This window comes from Megalops cyprinoides, chromosome 1, assembly GCF_013368585.1.
Source record: "Megalops cyprinoides isolate fMegCyp1 chromosome 1, fMegCyp1.pri, whole genome shotgun sequence".
NCBI lineage: Eukaryota > Metazoa > Chordata > Actinopteri > Elopiformes > Megalopidae > Megalops > Megalops cyprinoides.
In genome coordinates, this window is record NC_050583.1 from 49,313,964 (window position 1) to 49,335,760 (window position 21,797).

A 21,797-nucleotide genomic window follows, 5' to 3' on the forward strand; every position below is an offset into this window, starting at 1 on the left:
CGCTGCGGGCTGGTGTTTTAAACGCAGCTCTAAATGAGCTCTGAGGGGGAACGTATTGTTCACAGTATCAGTAATAAGAGAATGGCCCAGGACAGTAAATCAATGGGAGGGACAGCATGAAAGTTATCTCATTACAGGGAGCCGGCGCTGGGATTCGCTCCCATGGCGACAGAGCAGGAGAACGGTGAGAACGAGAAGCTATTAGGGGAGCTCCGAGCTCTCTGCTGACTCATCTCTCCCTCTCTCTGTCTCTCCATCCCCCTTTCCCTCCCTCTCTCTTCCTCCTCCAGTCTCTCTTCATCTCTCTCTCTCGCCATCTCTCTCTTCCCGACTCTCTCTGCCTCTTTCGATCTTCCCGATCTCTCTTGCCCTCTCACCTTCTGTCTCCTTCTCTCTCATCCCTCTGTCTTTCGTTTCCATCTTCTTCTCTCCCACTCATCTCTTGCTCTTTCTCCATTTCTTTCCCTTATCCCACCCCTTCTCCCCCCCCCCCCCCCCCCCCCACCCCTCACCTCTTCCTCTCTCCCCCCCTCCCTCCCTCTTCAGGTCGTTATGAACTGGCACAGTCTGTGTTTCTATTTCTCCTCCCCACGGGCACCAGCTCCTGATTCAGCAAAAGTCAGAGTCAAAGCGAACTAAACAGTACTGTCCTCTGGCACTGCACTGCCCCTCTACCACTCTGCTGTACCTCTGACCCTGTGCTCTATGACTCTGGTCCTTCAGTGTCCCTCTCCCATTGTGCTATAGCCCTGGCCCTGTGCTGTATCTCTCAGACTGAGCTATATCTCCTCCATTATTCCATTCATTTGCCCCGCATGTGCCTCTGTGCTGTGCTTCACTTCAACCAGTGTGCCATACCTCTGCTACTACCCTTCACAGTTCTGTGACTCTGTCACTATACAGAACCTGAGCGCAGTTCCGCAACTCCGCTGTTATTGTTGCCTCAGCAACAATATTGCTCTGCTATAGTGCTGTTCCTGCCCTGCCTCTTCTCTGTGCTTCTGCACTGCACTCTGCCACCATCACTGTACTGGAAACCTGCCTCGTTCCCGGACATGGTAGACTTCCAAGGGCCACTTCTTCTCATTTCAGAATCACAGCACAGTGATCCCGTCAAGGAACTGGCAGCAGTGTGGTAAGGAGCAGGCCTTATAACTGAAAGGTTGCTGGTTCAATTCCCTTCTGGGGCACTGCTGCTGTACCTTTGGACAAGATATTTAACCCAGAACTACCTCTATAAAGTAAATATCCAGCTGTATAAATGGATAAAACTGTAACATAATGTAAATCCCTCTGGATAAGAGCATCAGCTAAATGGCAATAATGTAATGTAATGAACAACGTTGCCTGAATAGTGTTGGATGCAACAAGCTGCAGCTGCCATTGAACTTCTGCAGCTAACACTCAGTGACACCGGGGGTACGTGGCACATTGTACATCAAGTCAAATAGAGCATGTAGCTATCTTAACATGCCTGCTGTGCCCTAGCAACACTGTAATAACGTGTCGGGACCTGGGGCTGCCAAAACTTCCTGAGTCAGCCTGGGTGACGGGTGACAGGATCGCACCGTTCCGAAAAGCCCGATTTGCTACCCTCCTTCCCCTCATTCCCTTCTCCATCCCTCTCACCACACGCCCCCCAGGAGGGGGGCCCTCCGCCTTGCCACGGCCCGCGCCAGACGGCCGCTGAAATATTAACGCTTTTTCACTACGGCAAAGAGCGATCTGTTTCCACGAATAAAGAGCGAAAGTCTTGAAGTCCTACAACAGGGACACCTCTGAGCACAACTGCATATTCATCGCCGCCAAGCTGCTTTGACATCACCACCACTTAGCAAATTAAGCCTGTGTTTTTTCTGGGATTTTTTAAAATGCATTTTGTTTTATTCGTTGAAAGGAAAATCTGCTGCAGTGTGGGTCGTGCTACCAACCAGCCCCCACACCCGCCGCGCACACACACACACACACACACACACACACATGCACAGGCTCAATAAAAACAGCCACTGTCACTGTTAGTGTGCTGGGGTGCAGTGGGAGTGGAGGGGGTGGTGGGGGAGGGTTGTGTGAGCACACTGATGCAAGCTGGCATTACTGGGGCACCTCTCAGAGAAGATGCCCCCAAACATCCCTTTCCCCTGCCTCCCCAAACACACACATCCTCCACCAATCCACCCCCCTGCTGCCAGCCATTGCTCAAATCCTGCCAGCACTGCTCAGGGACCGTCTTGGCCAGGACAGGGTGGCATTTCACACACGCCTCTATTGCCGAGGTTCTGTTGCCAAGAAGGAGCCTCACTAACAGTGAGGATAGAGGCTGAATGAGGGCACATGAAGTAGGTGTGGCCCAGCCCTGCTCTCCCAGCGAGGGGTGCACCGGTCACGGGAGACTGAGGCTTTATGAACACAAAACACAGGGTGAAGCTAACACATGCTGTCAATCACTGACGTGAACCAATTACATGGGATTCATGCCAGAGAGCAGCAAGAATGAGGAACTTTTGGGGAGCTCCAAGTTCTCTGCTGAATCATCTCGCTCTGCCTCTCTATCCCCCTTTCCCTCCCCCTCTTCACCTCTTTCTGTCTCTCTCCATCTTTGTCAACATCTCCCTCTTTCTGTCTCTCTCCATGCCTCTTATCACTCAACATCTCCCTCCCTCTGTTACTCTCTCACCTTCTTTCTCTCTTCCTCATCCCTCATTCTGTCTCAAAGACTCAAACAAACCAATCACATTTCCCTACACAGTAAAACATTATTCAAATCACAGAGTCAATGACAGCAGGTGATGATTCCATTTTTCGGGTCAACTTTGCCTCACTCTGCCATCAGTAGAGTACAGAGCCCAACTGACCAGAGACACCTTCCCCGTGTCCTCAGGAATTCGGTAGAGAAGGACAGGACAGCTTACTAGCAAGTTTGTAATTAAATTAACCCTGGAGAAGAGACACAAAAGGTATTCACACTTCACACCCCTGGTTAACTCTTGTTTTACATTACACTATATTCATTTAGCAGACACTTTTATCCCGGGTGACTTCCACCATAAGAGAACAGAAGTGTGTTCATCCAAGTTGAATGAGCAATAGTGCCAGACCCAGCTAAAACACTTCCAGACCAGCGAGTGTGACCACAACACCAATCAAGCGCTACCACAAGTTCACTTGTGTTAATCCAAAGTTGGACAACCTAGAAAACTAAGAGAAGTCAATGACATACACTACCATATGTCTCAGCGTCACAAAATCACAGTGACACTACAAGTAAACATGTAGTACAACGTAAATATGTAGTAAATATGTAGGCAAGTAGTACAAGTAGCAGGGGCTAGGGGCGTGTACTGAAGTGGAACCGAGATGCAGTCTGAAGAGGGGGGGTCTTTTTTTCTTCTTTTTAGGTGATCTCCCTCTTTTTAGACAGCCCCATCCCTCTCCATGCGCTCTGCTCTCCTCCATGACCCGCGCTGGGTAACACAGAGTACTGCTGACCCTCTCTACCTTGAACCATGGCCGTGGATCCAGGCCTGACGAGGACAGCACTGACGTACCTCCCCTTCCTCTCCCAACACAGACATCGCGCTGATGTTTGCTTGGCTGTGGCATCATGCGATTCCGGGTTGCGCAAGCAGGGGCCCTGTGAGTAATTGCCTCAGGCCGACCCCTTGGCCACACCGGAGATACGAGTCAGTTTCGGGAGGGGGAAGTGGCCGTGACAAGATGGCTGATGACGTCATACGCACGAGATGAGGACAAGTGTTCTGCTAATAACAGGGAAGAAAGTAACCTGCATCAGTGACTGCCCCTAAGACGCACTAAAGTAATAATTATATGCTGTTTCTCCAAGTTGAACGGCTGCATTATGCAGTCAAACCTGCTTTAAGGTTTACTTTCTGCAGCCAGTCGGTCTCTAGAGGTCTGAACTACCATTCATCAGAGTGGGTACAGGAGACTGGGGTGGAGGAGTTTGAGCTTGGAGTTTCTGTTACCATGCCAACTCTCACCCATTCTCTTCCATATTGCCACACGTTGCCTCAACCCAAGCAATACTGCGATTTTGAGTTAGCTACTGCCCTTGATATGGTTTTTTTTTTGTATAAAATGGTTGGAGTTAGCATTACAGTTGGGCTAGCTGATCCAGGATCAGGAAGCACCAAACCGATATCTCCATTGAACTCACTGAGAACACCTGAATGACATTTCTGTAGCCACAAGGCAATACTTTCTTAAAAAAGCATATGCTGCTCAGAAATGACCTGCATGATTGGTCAGTTTTTTATATAATCCTATTATCCTTCAGTCAAATCCCACAGTAAATTGCACTCTTCTGTGGATGCAGCTTTGCAGCCTTTTTAAGGAGATCCTTGGCTTCCTCCCAACACAGAGAAGCACCTGACCTTCTACTCAGCAAATATCTGTAGTAATAACCTACCCCCCTTAAATCCAACCCTATACTGCAGGTCCCTGCAGTCTCTGTTCCGGTCACGACTAACAGGAAATGCACCAAATCAGGCTGTAATGACTCAAGGCTCAAGTGCCCTCCCTCTCAACTTATTCACCTTACACACACATACACACACACACAGGCTTGCACAGCTGACTTCCTCCATAGCCATCAGTGACAATCTCAGATGTGTATGCTGGTGACGTGAGGGATCAGCAGAGCACATTTGGGCATAAACAATGTACGTGTGTGTGAGTGCGCATGTGCGTGAGACTGTGTGTATCTACCCAAGAATATGTCCTTTCATGAGTATGCCACTTTGTGTGCCTGTATCTTTTCGAGTATGTATGCTTGATAGGGCTGACTGTGGACCTTGTTGTGTTAGTCATCACTGTTTTGGGGGGGGGGGGGGGGGGGGGGGGGGGGTAGTCAGAGTACAAGTGAGCCCCCCCAAGGCTAGCTCGCCCCCTCCCACAACTGCAGGCACCCACTGCACCAGTGGTGAGAGTCATTTGTATACTCGGAGCCAATCAGGAGGAAAGTCCATCGTCAGGACGTGGCTATCTCTCCCACAGGGCCAAAAGGTCAGAACAGGCTGGGGGCGTCTATCTGTAGGGGGAGGGGGGCAGGTCAGTCACCATAACAGTCTTTAAACCTTTCCCTCCTCACATACATAAACACGCGCACACACACACACACACACACACACCCCTCTCCCTACTCCCCCATTTTGCTCTGGCATTGACGTGACAGGGGCCTGGAGGGAGGCGGGGCGGCCTGGAACACCACACTCACCCCTGGGGTCGTGTTCGTCTCCGGGACCACGTGAAACGAAAATAAAGACACACACTGCACGAACAACCCGTGACGTAAGAGCCATTATATCCTCGCCCCGAGGCTGGGCTCGGGTCACCTCTTTCAGTCTCTTTTTTCCTCTTTTAAATAATAATGGCCGAGTGAGCTCCGCAGCTCCGGCGACACGTGACAAGGAGGTCCCCTTGTCAGAGATTATGTAATGATGACGACGACAACGGCGATGACAATAACGATGATGACGATGGTGACGATGACGCCAAACCGCGAGACCTGCAGAGGAAGTACGCTTCCTGCCCTTCACAACAGGCCCGAGCTCCTGAGCCTGAGCAAACTGGACCAACAGCAGCATATCTGTCATGCTTGAGGCTCCAGCGCAGGTAGGCCGGAGCTGGAGACGCAGGGAGGGAGCTCTGACCAGAATTTCAGGTTCGGTTTGACAGCTCAGGATGGGCAGGTGTCTGCTGCACTATAATTCAAATTCATGGAAAGGAAAGGAAACGACCAGGCCTTCAGGTTCAGCTGCTGAGGAACTCTTACCACGGCCTTTTCTAAAGAAGTGTGTTTGTGTTTGTGTGTGTGTGTGTACGGGTGTGTGTATGTGTGTGTGTTGTGACTTTGTGTGTGTATTTTACTTTGTGTGTGTGTGTGTGTGTACGGGTGTGTGTATGTGTGTGTGTTGTGACTTTGTGTGTGTATTTTACTTTGTGTGTGTGTGTGTATGTGTGTGTGTTGGTGTGTGAGTGTATGGTGAGTGGTGAGTGGGGGGTGGGGAGGGGAATCCATGACTCAGCTGTGCTGTAGAGAAAAACACCAGGATCAGCAGTGGTAACGTGACCACAGAAGGACAAATGGAAAAAACACTCCATCTCTTCAACGGAGTGACGTGACACCAAGGACACATCCAATGACAGAGACCCGAACATCTTTTTTCCCAGAATCTCAACATCCATCAATTTCAACCACTACACCATCTAAAATAACAGATTGTACTGTACATCTTTCGAGCTCAGCGAAAAGCCCAGGGAAAGAATGACTCCCGTGTCTAAAAGTGCACCCAATTGGCAGAACGTCTGCATAAATCACGTTTGAATTCAATATGATTTAGATTCAGTCAACATTCACCCTTAACTTTGACCAACAGTTAAACACAAGAGTTACTTTTATTCTCAACAAACACAGTTTGGTGAGTACAGCTATCACCAAAAGTTATGAATGAAGGTGTTTCCATTGAGAATGAAAGAAATGGAACAACAACATCAGATAACTGGATAGAGTTGACAAATGAAATTTATTCAAAGCAAAAGCTTTACTTTCACCCCAATTTCATGAATGAACAAAGTGGGTACATAACATCGCTTGGACCTTATTTTGTGCAAATTCAGATCAAAGGAAAACTTCTGATGACATTAGGGAAATATTCGTCACATCCTTGACTGTAAATAGTCCCAGGTAATGACAGATTTTAAAGAGAAAAGACACAGGGAAGCAGGAAAGACCGGGCATTTCTGACAGGGGCATTTTCTTTCTAATCATATTGGACACATTGAAAATGCATGGACATAGCTCAAGATAGCTTGTGTTGTTGTCTCAGAGTACCTTGTATGCACAGTTTTCAAAATGGCTCATTACTCTGCACACACCCCGCCTCTCGCATTTCACTCCAGTGATCAGCTTTCTCACCACCATTGTCACAAAGGCAGAGGTGTAAACGGAGGAGCTGTCTGAGAGACGATAACCCCCCCCCCCCCGACCACATCACCCCACCTCCCCCTCACCTGGCCCCAAACGTAATCCACACCTTTACTGTACACAGAAACACGGGAGGGAGCAAACTCCGGGAATCCAGGCACAGAGGTCCTCTGCTAATACGGCCGTGCCCAGAAAAGCCTCAATGACAATGGAGAGGAAATGTCCCAGCAACCCCCTGGAGTGGGGAAATCTGTGAATAATGGACTGCAGCAGCACAAAGCCGGGGTTTGTTCCTGAATGACTCGCACAACAAAAACACACTTCCTTTAAAGAACTCATGCAATGAACACATGATCGATACTCATGTAACAACACAGTAAACACATGTAATTAATACGTCACATGAAGGTCAGGGCATAGGCGTGCCGCTGCTCAGGAGCAGACAGCATTGTGTGACTATTCCGAACCATGAATGGAAAATCCAGGGGTGTTGAAACAGGTCTGTCTAGGATCTCACCCACACAGTCAGCACCCATGGGGAGCCCCAGGTATTAAGGTGGCGGGTGTGTTGTGACGGAGCTGGGCTCCTCCCCAGAAGGTTGCTGGTTCGATTTCCAGGCTCTGCTGTACTGCTACTGTACCTTCGAGCAAGGTACCTCACCTGAACTGCTTCAATAAAATCATGAACTATGGAAACAGCTAAGAGAATTTACATTACATCATTGCCATTTAGCAGATGCTCACATTCAGAGCAACTTATATAGGTTACAGTTTTTATATGTTACCCATTTACACAAGCGGACGTTTACTGAGGCAATTGCAGGTTAAGTATCTTGTCCAAGGGTACAACAGCGGTCCCCCGGCAGGGAATTGAACCATCACCCTTTTGGTTACAAGCCCTGCTCTTTATCACAAGGTTACAGTGCTGCCCCAATTTGCTGAGTAATATGTAATGCATAGTAATGCTGATCCCTTTCAGTAAGGGTCTGGACTACATTTCCCAGTAACACTTCCATGAAACTACTCAGCTACAAACCACTTCCTATCAGTGCAAGAGTTCCACGTGGTGGGCTCTCCCAGGGTGTAGCAATCTTTGCGAAACGCTCCACGAGGTGAACCCGCCCGTGGTGAGGCAGACTTTATGAAACTCTCCATGTGGTGAACACACTCGTGGCATTGCCTACTGGTTATATCAGCAGACTGCCTCTGGGGACGACTCTCATTCAAATTTCTGGTGAGTCTTGCGTGAGAGGAAACACTTCTGTCACACGGCCATCACACGTAACCCCAGAAGAAACCACCAACCACGCACACACACACCGTGTGCCCAATCAGCAGGTCTGTGACCTCAGGCCCAGTCAGGAGACAGACAAGCTGATCACATTAACACGGCTGAATCACACACTGCACATTAGATCACTGTTGCTGCTGTCAGGACGGCGTGAGCTTGATGAAAGGATTACAAATCAATTTGGAGCAACCCGGGGGGGAGGTTTCAGCTTGTAAGCAGGTGTTTTTCGGAGTACCAGGGACTTTATTTACTGTTCCTGTCACCTGTGTGTACATTGTGTCCACACCTGTGCTGTGGCCTCTCACCCCACCCTGCCCCTAGCCCCTGCCCACGCTATGTGTGGAATGTGCTGAGTGTGTACACTGTACACACAGGGGGTGTGCGAGATAACCTGGGTACCGTGATGCAGCTGAAACACATATTGTGTGTGCGCGCTGTATGTGTGACACATGCATGTATGAGTCTATGCATGTGTGTAAGAGTATGTGAACATGTGTTTTTCTGTGTGTGTGTATGTATGTGCTTGTGTATGTGTGTGAGTGTATTTATGTGTGTATGTGTGATGTGTGTGTTCATGTTTGTGTGTGTGTGTGTATGTATATGTGCATGTAGATGTGTATGCCTGTGTATGTGTGTGTGTGTGTGTGTGCTTGTATTACCCGCTCTAATCAGACTCTCCGCTCATGTGATTATAAAGAGCACCATGTGCCTCTGTGCCTCCTCACACAGGATTGCAGCTTCCTCTCCTCTGCTCCCTCTCACCATCGCCAATCCCAGCCTAACTCAGACGGCTTTGAGGAAAAACTTCTCCCCATTTGGTTCCACCCTCTCCTCCCCTCCTCCTCCTGGCATCACCCGATCCCCCATCTCTGGGTATAAGAGGAGGCTAAGCTGGATCCCCACGCGTTTGAGCCGGGACAGAGGGAGAGAGAGATTCTCCCTGCCAGCTGAGCCTATTCTTCGCAGTCTGCTGTCTGTTCTCTAGCCTGGTCTGACGCAACTCGTTCTCTCCTCATCCCCTGCCACGGTGGCAGTCGAGATGGTGCCGCTGGTGGGGGGTGGGGTGGAGGTGGGGGTGTAGGGGGGGGGGGTGTTTGTGTTATCAGACCTACATTTATCAGGACATGGATGAAAACTATGAATTATGAGCTCATGAATCTACACTGTTCTCATTGCTCACTAGCCTTAGGTTGGCATATGACTTTGCATACAAATAAGTAATACAAGGTACTGCATATTACAGTCTGAAACAAACATCGCTGTCTTATGTTACAAAGATCCATTATTGCAGTAAATTTCATTAGATATTGTTGAGTAAATATCACTCACTGGAACTATTATGCAAGCACACAAGTACTGACCCTTGTCAAATTACAGCATTACTGTCTTTGTTTTCTTTATTTTATTCTTAATCTTTACTTTTTACTCATCACAGTAGTATTAGGTTCTTATTTGCCTACACATTAATAATAATGTAGTAATTTTAAATGAGGAGAATAACTGCATCACATCAAAATATCAAAAATATCCTCCTGTTGTCATAATATGGAATATTAATTCTATATTGGTGACTAATACATTATTTAAAAATATATACGCTTTGATATATAAATCAAATGAAATGACACATAGGTAATATAAGCAAACTACTTTGTTATTATGAATGATTATCATTCCTATTTCGTACCATATTATACTGAAGGTTTCCTTTAAAAGAGGTTTTGATTTTCTGTTTTCTTTGCTGGGAAAGGGTATATATGGCCACAAACTTCCCTGTCCTTCCAATACGACAATCTCTTACTCTCCTCTGTCAACAACAACAGAAAAATGTTCATCTGTCATGTGTTGCTGTTCCGGTATTTACCTCCAAGCTTGTGATGTTTACAGTCATGGCGCAGTTTTGGCTGCAGAGCTTACAGCTGTCAAACTGGTTCGCAACTCTGATTTTTTTCCTTTACATCAGCTTCAAAGTACAATGATTTATGAATATGTAAAAGGTATTGGTAATAGAATAATCGGGCATACGCAATGCATAAATCTGGTTCTGTGCTTATTCTAGAAAACAAAGAAGAAAAAACAGATTCTGACAGACGATCCTGGTGCCAGCAAAACGGAGGCACATAAAAAGAGACCAATGAAAAGACCTCTCATGAGGTTTAATTGGTCAGATTCTGCTCCTTTGTCTGAGGAGAAATGTCACTTAAAAAGAGACTTCAACATAGTATCAAACAAACGCTCTCATGCAAAGCACTTTGGGAGAAACAACGGTCTTCAGAAGCTGAAGGAAGATTTAAAAGCAAATCAGGTGTCTACAAGCGTCTTAATGTTTGACAAGATGAATGAATGAATGTGAAGCATGCGGCTCGACACTTTGCAGGGCAGCTGAGGTTGTTAAAAGCATCAAACCTCATACACTGCAACGGCTGGCAACAAGGTACACTGTACACTGACACTAGGAAGGATTTTTTTTTCACTTAAGAGAGATACACATGCCTGGAGTGTCTTACAGGCTTCAAGGCCAGACCTGAAACCGTCCTAGATCCACTCTATACTATATGCCAGATAACAAGCCTAGCTGGGCTGAATGCCCTGTTTTCATCACTGAAGCTCTGACATTCTTATGATGGCAATGAGGAGGAATTCCATTTACTTCCATCCATTTATAAAGTGAATTCCATTTTTTAAAGGCTCTCAGTGCACTATATAGTCTTCTGGGGAGGGCGGGGGCAGTGACTCACCCCTCACTCCCCCACCACGACCACCACCAAAGTGTAACACGCACCTGGGTGACATTCGGAAGTCATTTTGTGCCAGAATTCTAACCACAAGCTGGCGTGGAGGCGGAGGGGAAGGGATTCATTTAACCAATTACAATGGAGGATAATTAGATGGCCCAATTTAAGGAGCCAGATTGGAAATTTGGCCAGGACACCAGGGAACCTGCTGCTCTTTGCAGTAAGAGCCACTGGGTCTTTACCCGCCTCAGTGAGTCAGGGATTCGGCTTAACATCTGACTCAGAGGGACGGGGACTCACTCACACTGCTACAACCTTCTACTGGATTGTTTCAGGTATAATATATCGGGATCAAGCCCGCAAATCCTCAGTTCCCTGGCCCTCTATTTTAACTGCATTCTGGGATTCTCAATGCTCAATTCATTGGCCTATTGGTAGAGGGCAGGTACAGCTCTGAATACCAACTGCAACATTCAGCAACCTTCAGCCACAGATGGACAGTGGCCACGAAAATATGTCTGTTTTCACCTATTCTAACTGTCAAGTGTAAGCCAACTGTAGGTGAGGTGGGGTGGAGAACTGCATTCTCAATGCTCAAATGATTGGCCTATTGAGAGGGGGCAGGTAAAGCTCCTAACATAAACTGATCATTTCCATCTTTCTATTCCTAACTGATCATTTCAACTACAGTTGGACAGTCACCATGCAAAATGTGTGTTTTTACATACAGCCAGCTGTACATGAGGTTTGGTTGAGATTACTGGGCACCTCCAGGTACAACTGGCTCCCGGGTACTCGATGTGGCCCGAGCGTGTTTACACTGGGTTTGACAGAAGTAGGCGTGGCTTTGAAACCAAGCAAAGGCGTACATAGCCTAGCAGAATCCTGAGTAAATTGTGCAATCTCCCGCAAACAGAAATGACTTTACAAGTAAACACAGGGCATTATCATGTAGACTGACACACCATTTGCTGGGAAGAGGAAGAAGGGAGAGCTTTCATTCTTCATTTTTTGTTTTTTTATTCATACAGGGGTATTTTCTGCATGCTTACTTCCTAGAAGCAAGTGAATGAATTTGCAACAAGTGTTGAAATGAGAACTGCCTATAATCTAACATTACAGACCAAAGGATGCAGGAGGATATTGAACTTCAACTCAAGTTGGGCTGTTTTTAACACCCAACTTCCTAGCTTCTAGTACGTGAGCACTGGTTGCTAGTTGCTAGCCACCTTGAGAGAGGAGGGTTGGAAAAATGGGAGACGACTGATATCCTTCCACGGCTAACTGCACTGTAAGATAAGGATGAGGTCAGATACATCATATGCCACTGAAACACACATCCTACTTTGCTGTACCTGACACATGGAGCAGACATATTATACACACATCAATATTTCAGTGATGCATTATTCTGGTCTGGTTGGCATCAGTGCTGGGAAGGCAGTGGGATTCTTACTCCGCTTGAGGAGGTCAGAGATGGAATTAGGAATATCTGAACAGAAGCAGTTCCTGGGTTTTGGTTCATCTGTAGTGGTACAATAGCAGCTTCTCCACACTTCCTGTACACATGCACAGGCATGCACAAGCACATAAGCAAGCACAAAAATACGCACAAAAACATGCACATATGGACACGTACACAGATGTAAAAACATGCATACACAGACAAATGCATACACACACACAAACACACATGCATGTATAAACACACATGCACACAAAGAGACACACACACACAGTAAAACATCAATGTCCACCTCCAGAAACAGAATTATGCAAACAGACACATTCATACGAACACATCCATAAGCATGTCCACACCCACCCACCCACACACACACACACACACACACACACACACACGCACAAACAAGAGAACATATGGTAAAGTCCACCCATGCACAGGAAAAAATGATGACACATTTATGCTCACATGCACGTACATACATGCTCCCATGCTCTCACACATACACACCATGCTGGCACCAAGGACGTTTCAACTCTCAACTCCAGCATTCGACAGTGTTAATGTAACGCACATGCTGCGCTCTCAGGTATAGCAGCATTAGACAGCCTTTCTGTTTTCTGCGGTTGTTATAGCCACAGAGCTGCATGTGATTTTATTTTTGCACTGTGCTGCATTTTGGTAAAGAAGAAAAGCATGCATGATCGATTCAGACAGCCTGCATGCGTGTGCAGGGAGGCCTGTTCCGCCCACTGCCTCCAGCCCCCCATCCACACACACACACACAAACACACACACACACACATGCGTGCACACACACACACGCACACACACACATGCGTGCACACACACACACACACACGTGCACACACACACACATGCGCGCGCGCACACACACACTTTCTCTAACACAGCAGAGCAAAACATGCTTTGTGTGTGTGCGTGTGTGTGTGTGTGTGTGTGTGTGTGTGTGTGCTTGCACATGTGAATGTGCCTGTGTTTTTCACTGACTGAGCTTTTTCCCTGCACTGCGGATAAGTAGGTCAAGGGCACCTGTCCCCCAGAGCAGAGGAACGAGGAAGGCAGGGAGAGGCACTGCATTCCTACAGACGATGACTGCGCTCTCCTGCGCAGACCCCAGACGTCGACTGCGCAGAGCGCACACGTTTCCAGCCACAGGTCGAGACACACCACAAAAGTCAATCCTCAGAGAGAGGTGACAGGCCCTGCACCAACACAGCTGGCAGTAATATTCAAATCACCTCTCTGCTACTGCCACTACTTACCGTGACGGTCTGACGCACCGAGCTAAAATTTGCCCTGGGGCGATTCTGTTTGTTATAGCTACGGCTGTCACGGTGCGTCTCCATTCCGCAATGATGATGCAGCTTTTTTTTTTTTTTTTTTTTTTGGAGGGACGCGCCCATGGGTTTGTCTGCGAGACTGACAGGTTCTTACCCTTAGTACAAATCACAGTGCGACACAGGAAACGCTGAATCCAGCCGGCCGACAAAGCAGAGGGGAAAAAGGCAGAGGGTGACAGTGGGGGAATGTTTCAAGGATTCTATTGACTAAAATAAGGCTCAATGGTTGTCTCTCCTCAGTCTCAATGAAAACCAGCCACTGGTGCAAAATGCGTGCAAAAACTGGTTGCTCTTAGCTATGGAATCCAGAGAGCGTTTTACATTTCATTACATTACGTTACGTTACATTCATTTTGCAGACACTCTTGTCCAGAGCGACCTCCAGCACAACAGAACATGAGTGTATCCATTCGACCAGAAGAACGCAACAGCTTCCAGTCACAACCTGTGGTAAACCCCTCACACATCAAACGAGTCCTAGTGTTCAGGTTTCCTTAGCCTCACAGCCGCCCACACCATACAAACTTTTTCAGCACTAATGTGGAGAAGGAGTCCTGTTGTTTATTGTATTACTGAGAGCTGCTGTCCGTGTGGGAGGAGACAAGGGGAGCTTTCCAGCGTTGTTTATGAGGCCGGCAGACTTTTAATGCTCACAGCTATTACATCCCATAACCCGTCTCTAAAGCCAGATTTTTATCAGCAAGATTGCAGCAAAGCGCCAAGGCTCAAGGGCACAGAGGCAAAGTCCCGCCCACGAGTCGAAACTTACGACCCCGCGGGTCCGCTGTGCTACGTCGCTTCTCCATAATGAAGCCTTTTATGTGTAAAAAAAAGAGAAAAACTCTCTTTCATTGGTGATAACTCAAGGACAGACATGGCGCTAAGACAGCCAGGATGCCTCTCTATTCTCCTGGTGTATCTGCCCACTCCTTCCTGCTCGGGATGAGACAAAAAGCTTTATCGGTCAAATATTCGGCCATAATAACACCGATCGATTGTGTGGGTTAGTATTTGAATGGTTGTTAATTGAGGAAAAATAATGACAAAAAAGTTGTGCTGTTTCTCATTCATATTCACAGGGGAGAGCCTGAAAAGCCTTGTACAAAATAAGATTATTCATTGTGATAATTCACAATGCCTGAGAGTGTGAGCCAAAGCTGATATCTGCAGTGAGTCATTATTTACAAGGAGGGAACCCGGAGTCCTACACTGCTCAGAGAAACAAAAGCGGGGATCGATTGTTCGGGCATATGGTCTGCAGAGCCGAGGAATATTCCCATATGGAATGGAACAGTGAATAAGGTTCCCTGGGAATAACACTGCTTCCCACCCTTCGGTGATTATTTTCAGTAAAAGTTAAACTAACCTGCTGTCGGCCAACGCCCGTACCTCACAGTACGTCTCACAGTGCCCCTTTTGAGTGACCCATTCGAGCCCTGAACCACTTGGTGAAGCCCGTCGGCTTAATTCTGCGTGACAGTAAGCGTGAGAGAGAGTCCTGCACGAGCAAGCCAAATAAGGTGCGGAAAAAGAGAGAGAGAAAGAGCTTCTGGGAAGCAGGGGTAACAGGAGGGGGAGAGAAACATGAAAGATTTTAACAGAAAGAGAGAGAGAGAGAGGGGGAGAGAGAGACAGAGAGATAGAGAGGGAGAGGGAACCAGGACAATGAGGCGCAGTAAGGTGAGACGGGAGTGGGGGCTGAGGCTCTCTTTGTCCGCCTGGAGAGGGTGTTAATGGGCAGTTCCGCTCAACACCTTTCCCTGCCCCCCCCACCGCCCACCGCCCACCCTACCCCCATCTCTGTGTTCACTCCTCCACATTCCTCTGGGCCCACATCGCACGCCACAGCGATATCGGATTACCCTGCCCACCTCCATGCAGGTCTATGCATCGCAACACCTCACCTCGTACCCTCTATGTCTGTACAAGAATCTAAGCCACACAGGCCTTGTTAGGCTGCTAACACACAAACACACACAAAAACCACCCCGACTCTGACAATGTGAGAAACTTGAATCAAGACAGTCGGCCTGGTTCCAGTTCTACAGTGGAAAAGGTGTATAATGAGCCAGACTGGCTAAAGCTCTATGATGGATACAGCAGTATTATAAGCCCACCTGGTTCCAGCTCTGAATGGGATATCATGAAATGAAACATTCAGAGGCTGAGCAGCTCAGCAGTGAAACACCAAGTGGTATAGCCCAGAGGGAATTCAGCGTCTCTGCTGTGCCATGCTGGAGAAGTGCTGGCACTAAGGTAGAGCCAGGCTCCTCTACCCCCCAAAGCCCTGCCTGCATGGGGAGGGAGTGAGGCCCTATCCCCCCCCCCCCCCCCCCCTCCCCAAATGGAGCTGGGGAGAGAGGGGGCCCCGCCACCTCTCCAATCGAAACAAGAGCAGAGGGCGTCTCTAAGAGGAGAGCTCTTATTAGCCTCCATCCGAGCGCTGGGTGAGTCACTCTCTGCATGGCCGATCCTTAGGGGCCCAGCAGGGAGAGGACTCCAGAGTCAAACAGCATCACAGGTCATCTGAAATACAGCTCCTGTGAGCCATGCGTTAATGTGTGTTTGTGTGCATGTGTGTGTTTTTTGCATGTGTGTGTATGTATTTGTGTGTGTGTGTTTTTGTGTGCTTGTATGTATATGTGTCTTTTGTGTGTGTGTTCTGTGTGGGTGTATGTGTGTACATGTGTTTATGTATGTATGTGCGTATTTGTGTATGTGCATGTGTGTATCTATATATATGTGTGTTTATATGTATGCGTTTGTATGCATGTGTGATTTTATTTGTGCTCATGCATGCATATGTATCTATGTGTATTTAACCGCATGTCTGAGTGCGTACATGTGCGTGTTTGTGTGCATGTGTGATTTTCTGTGTGTGTGTCGCCCCATGTATCTCTTGAGTACATGTGTGCGTGATTGCGTGTAACCCTTGCCTGTGCACGCATTCCATATAAGATGCGCACAGATGCACAGATAAACCAACTATGAGAAAAGCAAGATGCTGGAACAGCGAGCGCTGAAGCACCAGCTAAAATCTCCTCTGCTGTGTGACACGAGTGCACGTCTGCACCAGCCCCGATGCCGTCCAGCCCGGGCCCAAGCTGAACCCTCGCCATGGTGACCTGACCGACAGCAAGCTAAACCAGGTGTAAACATTTACAAGCATGGCAAAGGTTTACATTCCTCTCCCTGCATGTCTGAGACAGCTGTGAGCTATCACCTGCCGCGGCGCTCCTAATTTAGAGCGGTGACATCATCACAGCGAACATAACAAAACCTTATCCGCGGCCGCTAAATCGCCGGCCTGACAGACGGTCCATGGGGCTGCTGGGCTTTTTGGCTTTATACGATGTGACTCCTCGGCGTGCTCAGCTCAAGAGAGAAAAAATCACAAAAAAACAATATTTTTCTGTGGGTGCAGAAGCGCAGAGTACACACAAATAATGAATGAGCCGCCAGCACAGAACCAAATAAGATCCAGTAAATTTTTGCTATGAGAAAATGCATGAAGAGTGTCTCACTGCTTCACAGCGAACCCCCAAAAACGGAAAAAGTTACTGAAAAAAAAATTAAAAGAAATTTAAACTGCAGTTTGAGAATTAAAGGAGTTTGAGAAATAAATGCTGAGAGAAATAAATTACAGTCATTTTGTTTTCAGTCGGTGAAGTTTTAATCTGATATTTTGTAGCAGTGGCCAGCCATAAGGATTTGTTTTGGTCTCTCTAAGAGCAGACACCACGGAAGAGAGAGTTACAGAAACAGACTCCCACTGACAGGAAATTATCTTGACTATTTTGTCTTGATCTGTGAGTACCAGTTGTTCATTCATCCTTCACTCTTGGGTTTCTTCATCAGTACAACAATCTCCTAAGTGGCCAATTTACCATGAGATTATTATTTACCATATTATTTTCCTTTTGTCCGATGGGGCGCTTTTTGCAGGAGCCTGTCTCTAAATCTGAGCTCTACATCCATAGCAACAATTGCATTTTAATTTAGCCATTTGGCAGTCTCCGACATATTGTTCTAACCAGTGCCATCCCGAGTACAGACGACAGTGCCACAATAATCAACTATTTCAATAACTAGTGTCAAGGCACAATGACACCCTAAAGTAAAATACAAGGAAAGACGAGATCTAAACATTTAAACTGGGTAGGGGAAGCTGAGACGCAGTTTGAGGAGGTTTTACTCTGCGTAGCTCTACATAGCCACCAGCCACGCTGTCTTTACCACTGTGGTAAACTCAAATACATCAGACAAAGCTCACGGATTCACGTTTTTGTTTGGTTTGATTTCCATTTGGTGGCTGTACTGTGCCCACGCGAGCTTAAGCACCATTAGAACTACTTCCTCCTGTGTATCGGCATAGTCACAGCTAGGCTACCCTGCAGCCAGAGCGACTACAGTCTCTATCTTTTCCAGCAGCATGTGGACCACAGATGTTCTGTATACAAACCAGATACTCATCTCCTGATGTCCTTTGCGTTTTAGGTTCTGTCTCTGCCATTGTGGAAGCTGTAAGTGCTCTGGGTTGCTGGCTCGTTACAAACATTCGTGAAGGGGTACGGCCTTAAACAGAACATCCACAACTAACACAGACAGCACTGGAACCTCCAGTTACCCCATCTGTATCTCACAGAGGAGGAAGCATAGAGGAAAGAGGGAATAAAGGAGCAGTATGTCATGATATGGAGTATCTGTGACATGTGCTGGTACATCCACCTACCTTCAAACATTTTATGACCCACTTAGGGTCAGCACACCTTTTAATAGGGGGGAATTGGGGTAGTTTCTATTCCAGCGACCCACTTAATTTTCTGTGACCCACCCCTTATTATAAAGTAGCCAAACATATGTTGAAATTCTGTATTCACTTGTTCAGTAAATGTCAAACAGCAACCTGTATGCTAGTCAGTGTGGTGATTGGTTATATTAGTATAAATGTTTATGAAAGGTGCGTTTTTCACATCATGACCTGCCTCGGCCCCTCTCACAACCCACTACTGGATCCTGGCCTACATATTGGGAGCCCCACAGGTAGACCCCTCTGTGCCACGACTGTGGTTCCAAACCGTGACTGCTGCTCTGCACTGCTACAAATCCACATACAGCCCATTAATTCTGTCAGAATGTCTAGATGAAAATAAGCACAGTGAACGTGTTCACTGTGAATCACATGGCTGTGGAGCTGGGGGTTTGAATCCAAGGTGGCAGGCTACTGTTGAGCTCATATCTCTGCTTGTCCAGTTAACAAACAAAAAATCAATTCATATAAGCGGGTTACAGAAGAGTCATTCCATGTAAAATCTTACTGCTCAGAATACAATTGCAAAAGTGAGGCTTCATGAACCTTGCAGCGTGTGGTAATACCATGGGCTGACTTGTTTCTATTGTTCACTTGTATGAGCCAATCAAAAGACTTGGCTCTCCATAGCAAAGCATTGTAATTCTTTAAAACCAGTGAATCATTGTAGGTGCGTCACTGCTCCACCCTTTTTGGGGCGCATGTTGACACACTCTCCAATCATTACCTGCAGAAAGGGCCAGGTAAAGATAGGACATTAAACCAATCTGTTGTAGGACGTCTCCATCTCTCAGTCATGGGATGCCAGGTTGGGAAGGTCAGGGAGAGCGACCTCATTTCTGCAGCATCTCTCACTATCCACAGGTGATTGTGGGGGAGGGAGGGGGAGTGAGCAGGGCTGGCATAAAGGGTCCCCTGCGCTCATGCAGGAAGACCAGTTCTTTAAGAAGGACTGCTGCAGTTCTGCAACTTTAATTCTCCACAATGGGACACACCAGTGTTTTTTTTCTTGCAAAGTGGTGTATTTATCCCCTCTCTCCTTCTTTTTCTCTCCCTCTATTGTCAGAAAGCAGCTTTTCTTCTACAAACTAGGACAAAGGACTCGGGGACAGGCAGAGTTTTCTAATCCCTGCACATCTGAGAGGGAGGCAAACCCTGCTCTTAAGAGCCAATGATTCATTTTTTCTTTCTTCCCCGTTAAACGCCACAACGTTCTCACAGCACCCCTGCCGAATGCCTGCACGCCCAGAGAAGCGTCACCCGAGGGCACCCCAAATCAGAAGGCGCTGTAGTCTGTCTCCTCAACCCCACTACCACCAACACTCTCTGACACACCCACATGATTCATCCCACATGCTGTGTTACTCTGAGGTGAAGCCCTGCTCTCCTGCTGGCTCAAACGATTGTGTCGGGCCTCAATTTCTCCCCAGCGCCCCTAGCAAACAGCTGGGGGGCTCGTCTATCGCCTCCTTAGAGGGGGGTGTGCTGTTGTTCGTGGGGAGTGGCACAGGGATAGGGAGGTAACAGGGGGTGAGCGGAGGCCTCGGTGGTCCTACCGTTTGAGAACACGGTGATCCTGGGGGTAACGTCCAGGTCCAGGGACGGCCTGAAGGGGAAGCCCCACGCCGCCGTCAGGGTGCACAGGAACAGCAGGGGGCACAGTGGAGAAGCGCGGCTGGCCATCTTCAACGTGCCGGCCTGCTTTTGACTTGTAAGCACACGCTCAGGTAGGCTCCTCCCTTTTTACTTTTCAGCGGGCCCAATCAGGCCGCGCTAGGTCATCTTCTCACAGCGGCTCAATCTAGATGTGGTGAACAAACAAACAAATACAGTAAGAAGAGTGGTTAGCCTTGTCTTCCTCAGATATGCCCTGAGTCATGTTATCGACCACTTTTTGGCTGACTGTTACCAAAGATGTTCTATTTTATGGGAAGATATTTAGTTACTGCGCTACTTCCATCCTCCACGATTCCACTTCTATGACATTCCGGTTCATAACAGGAGGTTTGAGTGATGTCTGCCTTGCTATGCTAGCTGTGGATGTTCTGCTTTTAGACCACACCCCCGTCAAGGATGTTCATTAAGAACCAGCAAACCAGAACTCTTACAGCTTCAACAAGAGCAGAGGCGGAACTTTCAATGTGAAACACATGGAGCTGACAATCTGGCCAAGATATAGAGTATCTGTGGTGCTACCATCTCTGATCCAATAACCACTGAATGGAAGGAGAATTCTGCAAAACACTGCTGTCCACAGCTGGGTGCCTGAGTGACATGGTGACCGGCCAAATATGTGAGCTTACAACTACAACATCAGTAGGGGGGTGTGAGATACTACCTTGTGCCAGGGCAATGGAGAGCAAAAAGGCAAGGGTTTCTCAGGGGTGAAAGCATATTAAAAAAGTAAAAAAAACCCAGAAAACTAATGTAAAGGGGGTCACTTAAAATGTATACTCTACTATTGCAGTCTTGAAAATTCAGTGTTACTTTTTTCATTCACCTTCTGTTTCCTGGGTAATTAGCTGTGCATGACCATATAAGAATCAGCTGATGGATAATGTGGCTATGAAAGAATTCTGCTATCTGCCCGAACTCTGCCTAACTACACAGACACACACACACATACACGCACGCGTGCGCGCACACACACACACACACACACACACACATATTCTGATTCACACACACACATACACTGATTCAATGCAAGCAGTCTCTCTCAAATAAGTCCTCCAAGAAAGTAGTCTCTCTCGAATAAGCGCTCCAAGAAAGCGTGTTACAAATTTGCAGCGAGACTAATGCGCCACTCTCCACAGCACAGCGGGACAGCTCTGAGGATCTTGACACCTTGAACAGGGGTCTCTCCTCTCCTGTCACCTCACATAATGCAAATGACACGCACACACATCTGCACAGCACGGCCAAGCTCGTACCGAACAGCACCAGCCAACAGAGGGTCGCCGTGGCAACAGTGCAGAAGACCCAATTGGAGAGGTAAACACTACAACTGTCTCTTTTTCATCTAATAGTCTACACCCCCCTTCTCGTGACATCACTTGAGGGAACCGGATTACAAAACGCTGCCCGGTCATGGGAGCTAACCACAATAGGAAAGTAACCCAATGCCAACTTGCCCCATTCACTGTGTGAGAATGTTTAATGTTCGGATGAAAGCAAGCACAGTGAACG

At 47.5% G+C, this 21,797-nt stretch overlaps 1 protein-coding gene across 1 annotated transcript in view; it reads right to left on the bottom strand.

Annotated features, from left to right (window-relative positions):
• The window catches only part of sema4gb (sema domain, immunoglobulin domain (Ig), transmembrane domain (TM) and short cytoplasmic domain, (semaphorin) 4Gb), a 56,300-nt gene that overhangs the window by 24,422 nt on the left and 10,081 nt on the right, over positions 1 to 21,797 (bottom strand). The window contains exon 2 of the mRNA XM_036523737.1: positions 20,165 to 20,409. Coding sequence (XP_036379630.1) covers positions 20,165 to 20,291 — 127 coding nt within the window. The 5' untranslated portion in view covers positions 20,292 to 20,409. The remainder of the gene's footprint in view (positions 1 to 20,164; positions 20,410 to 21,797) is intronic.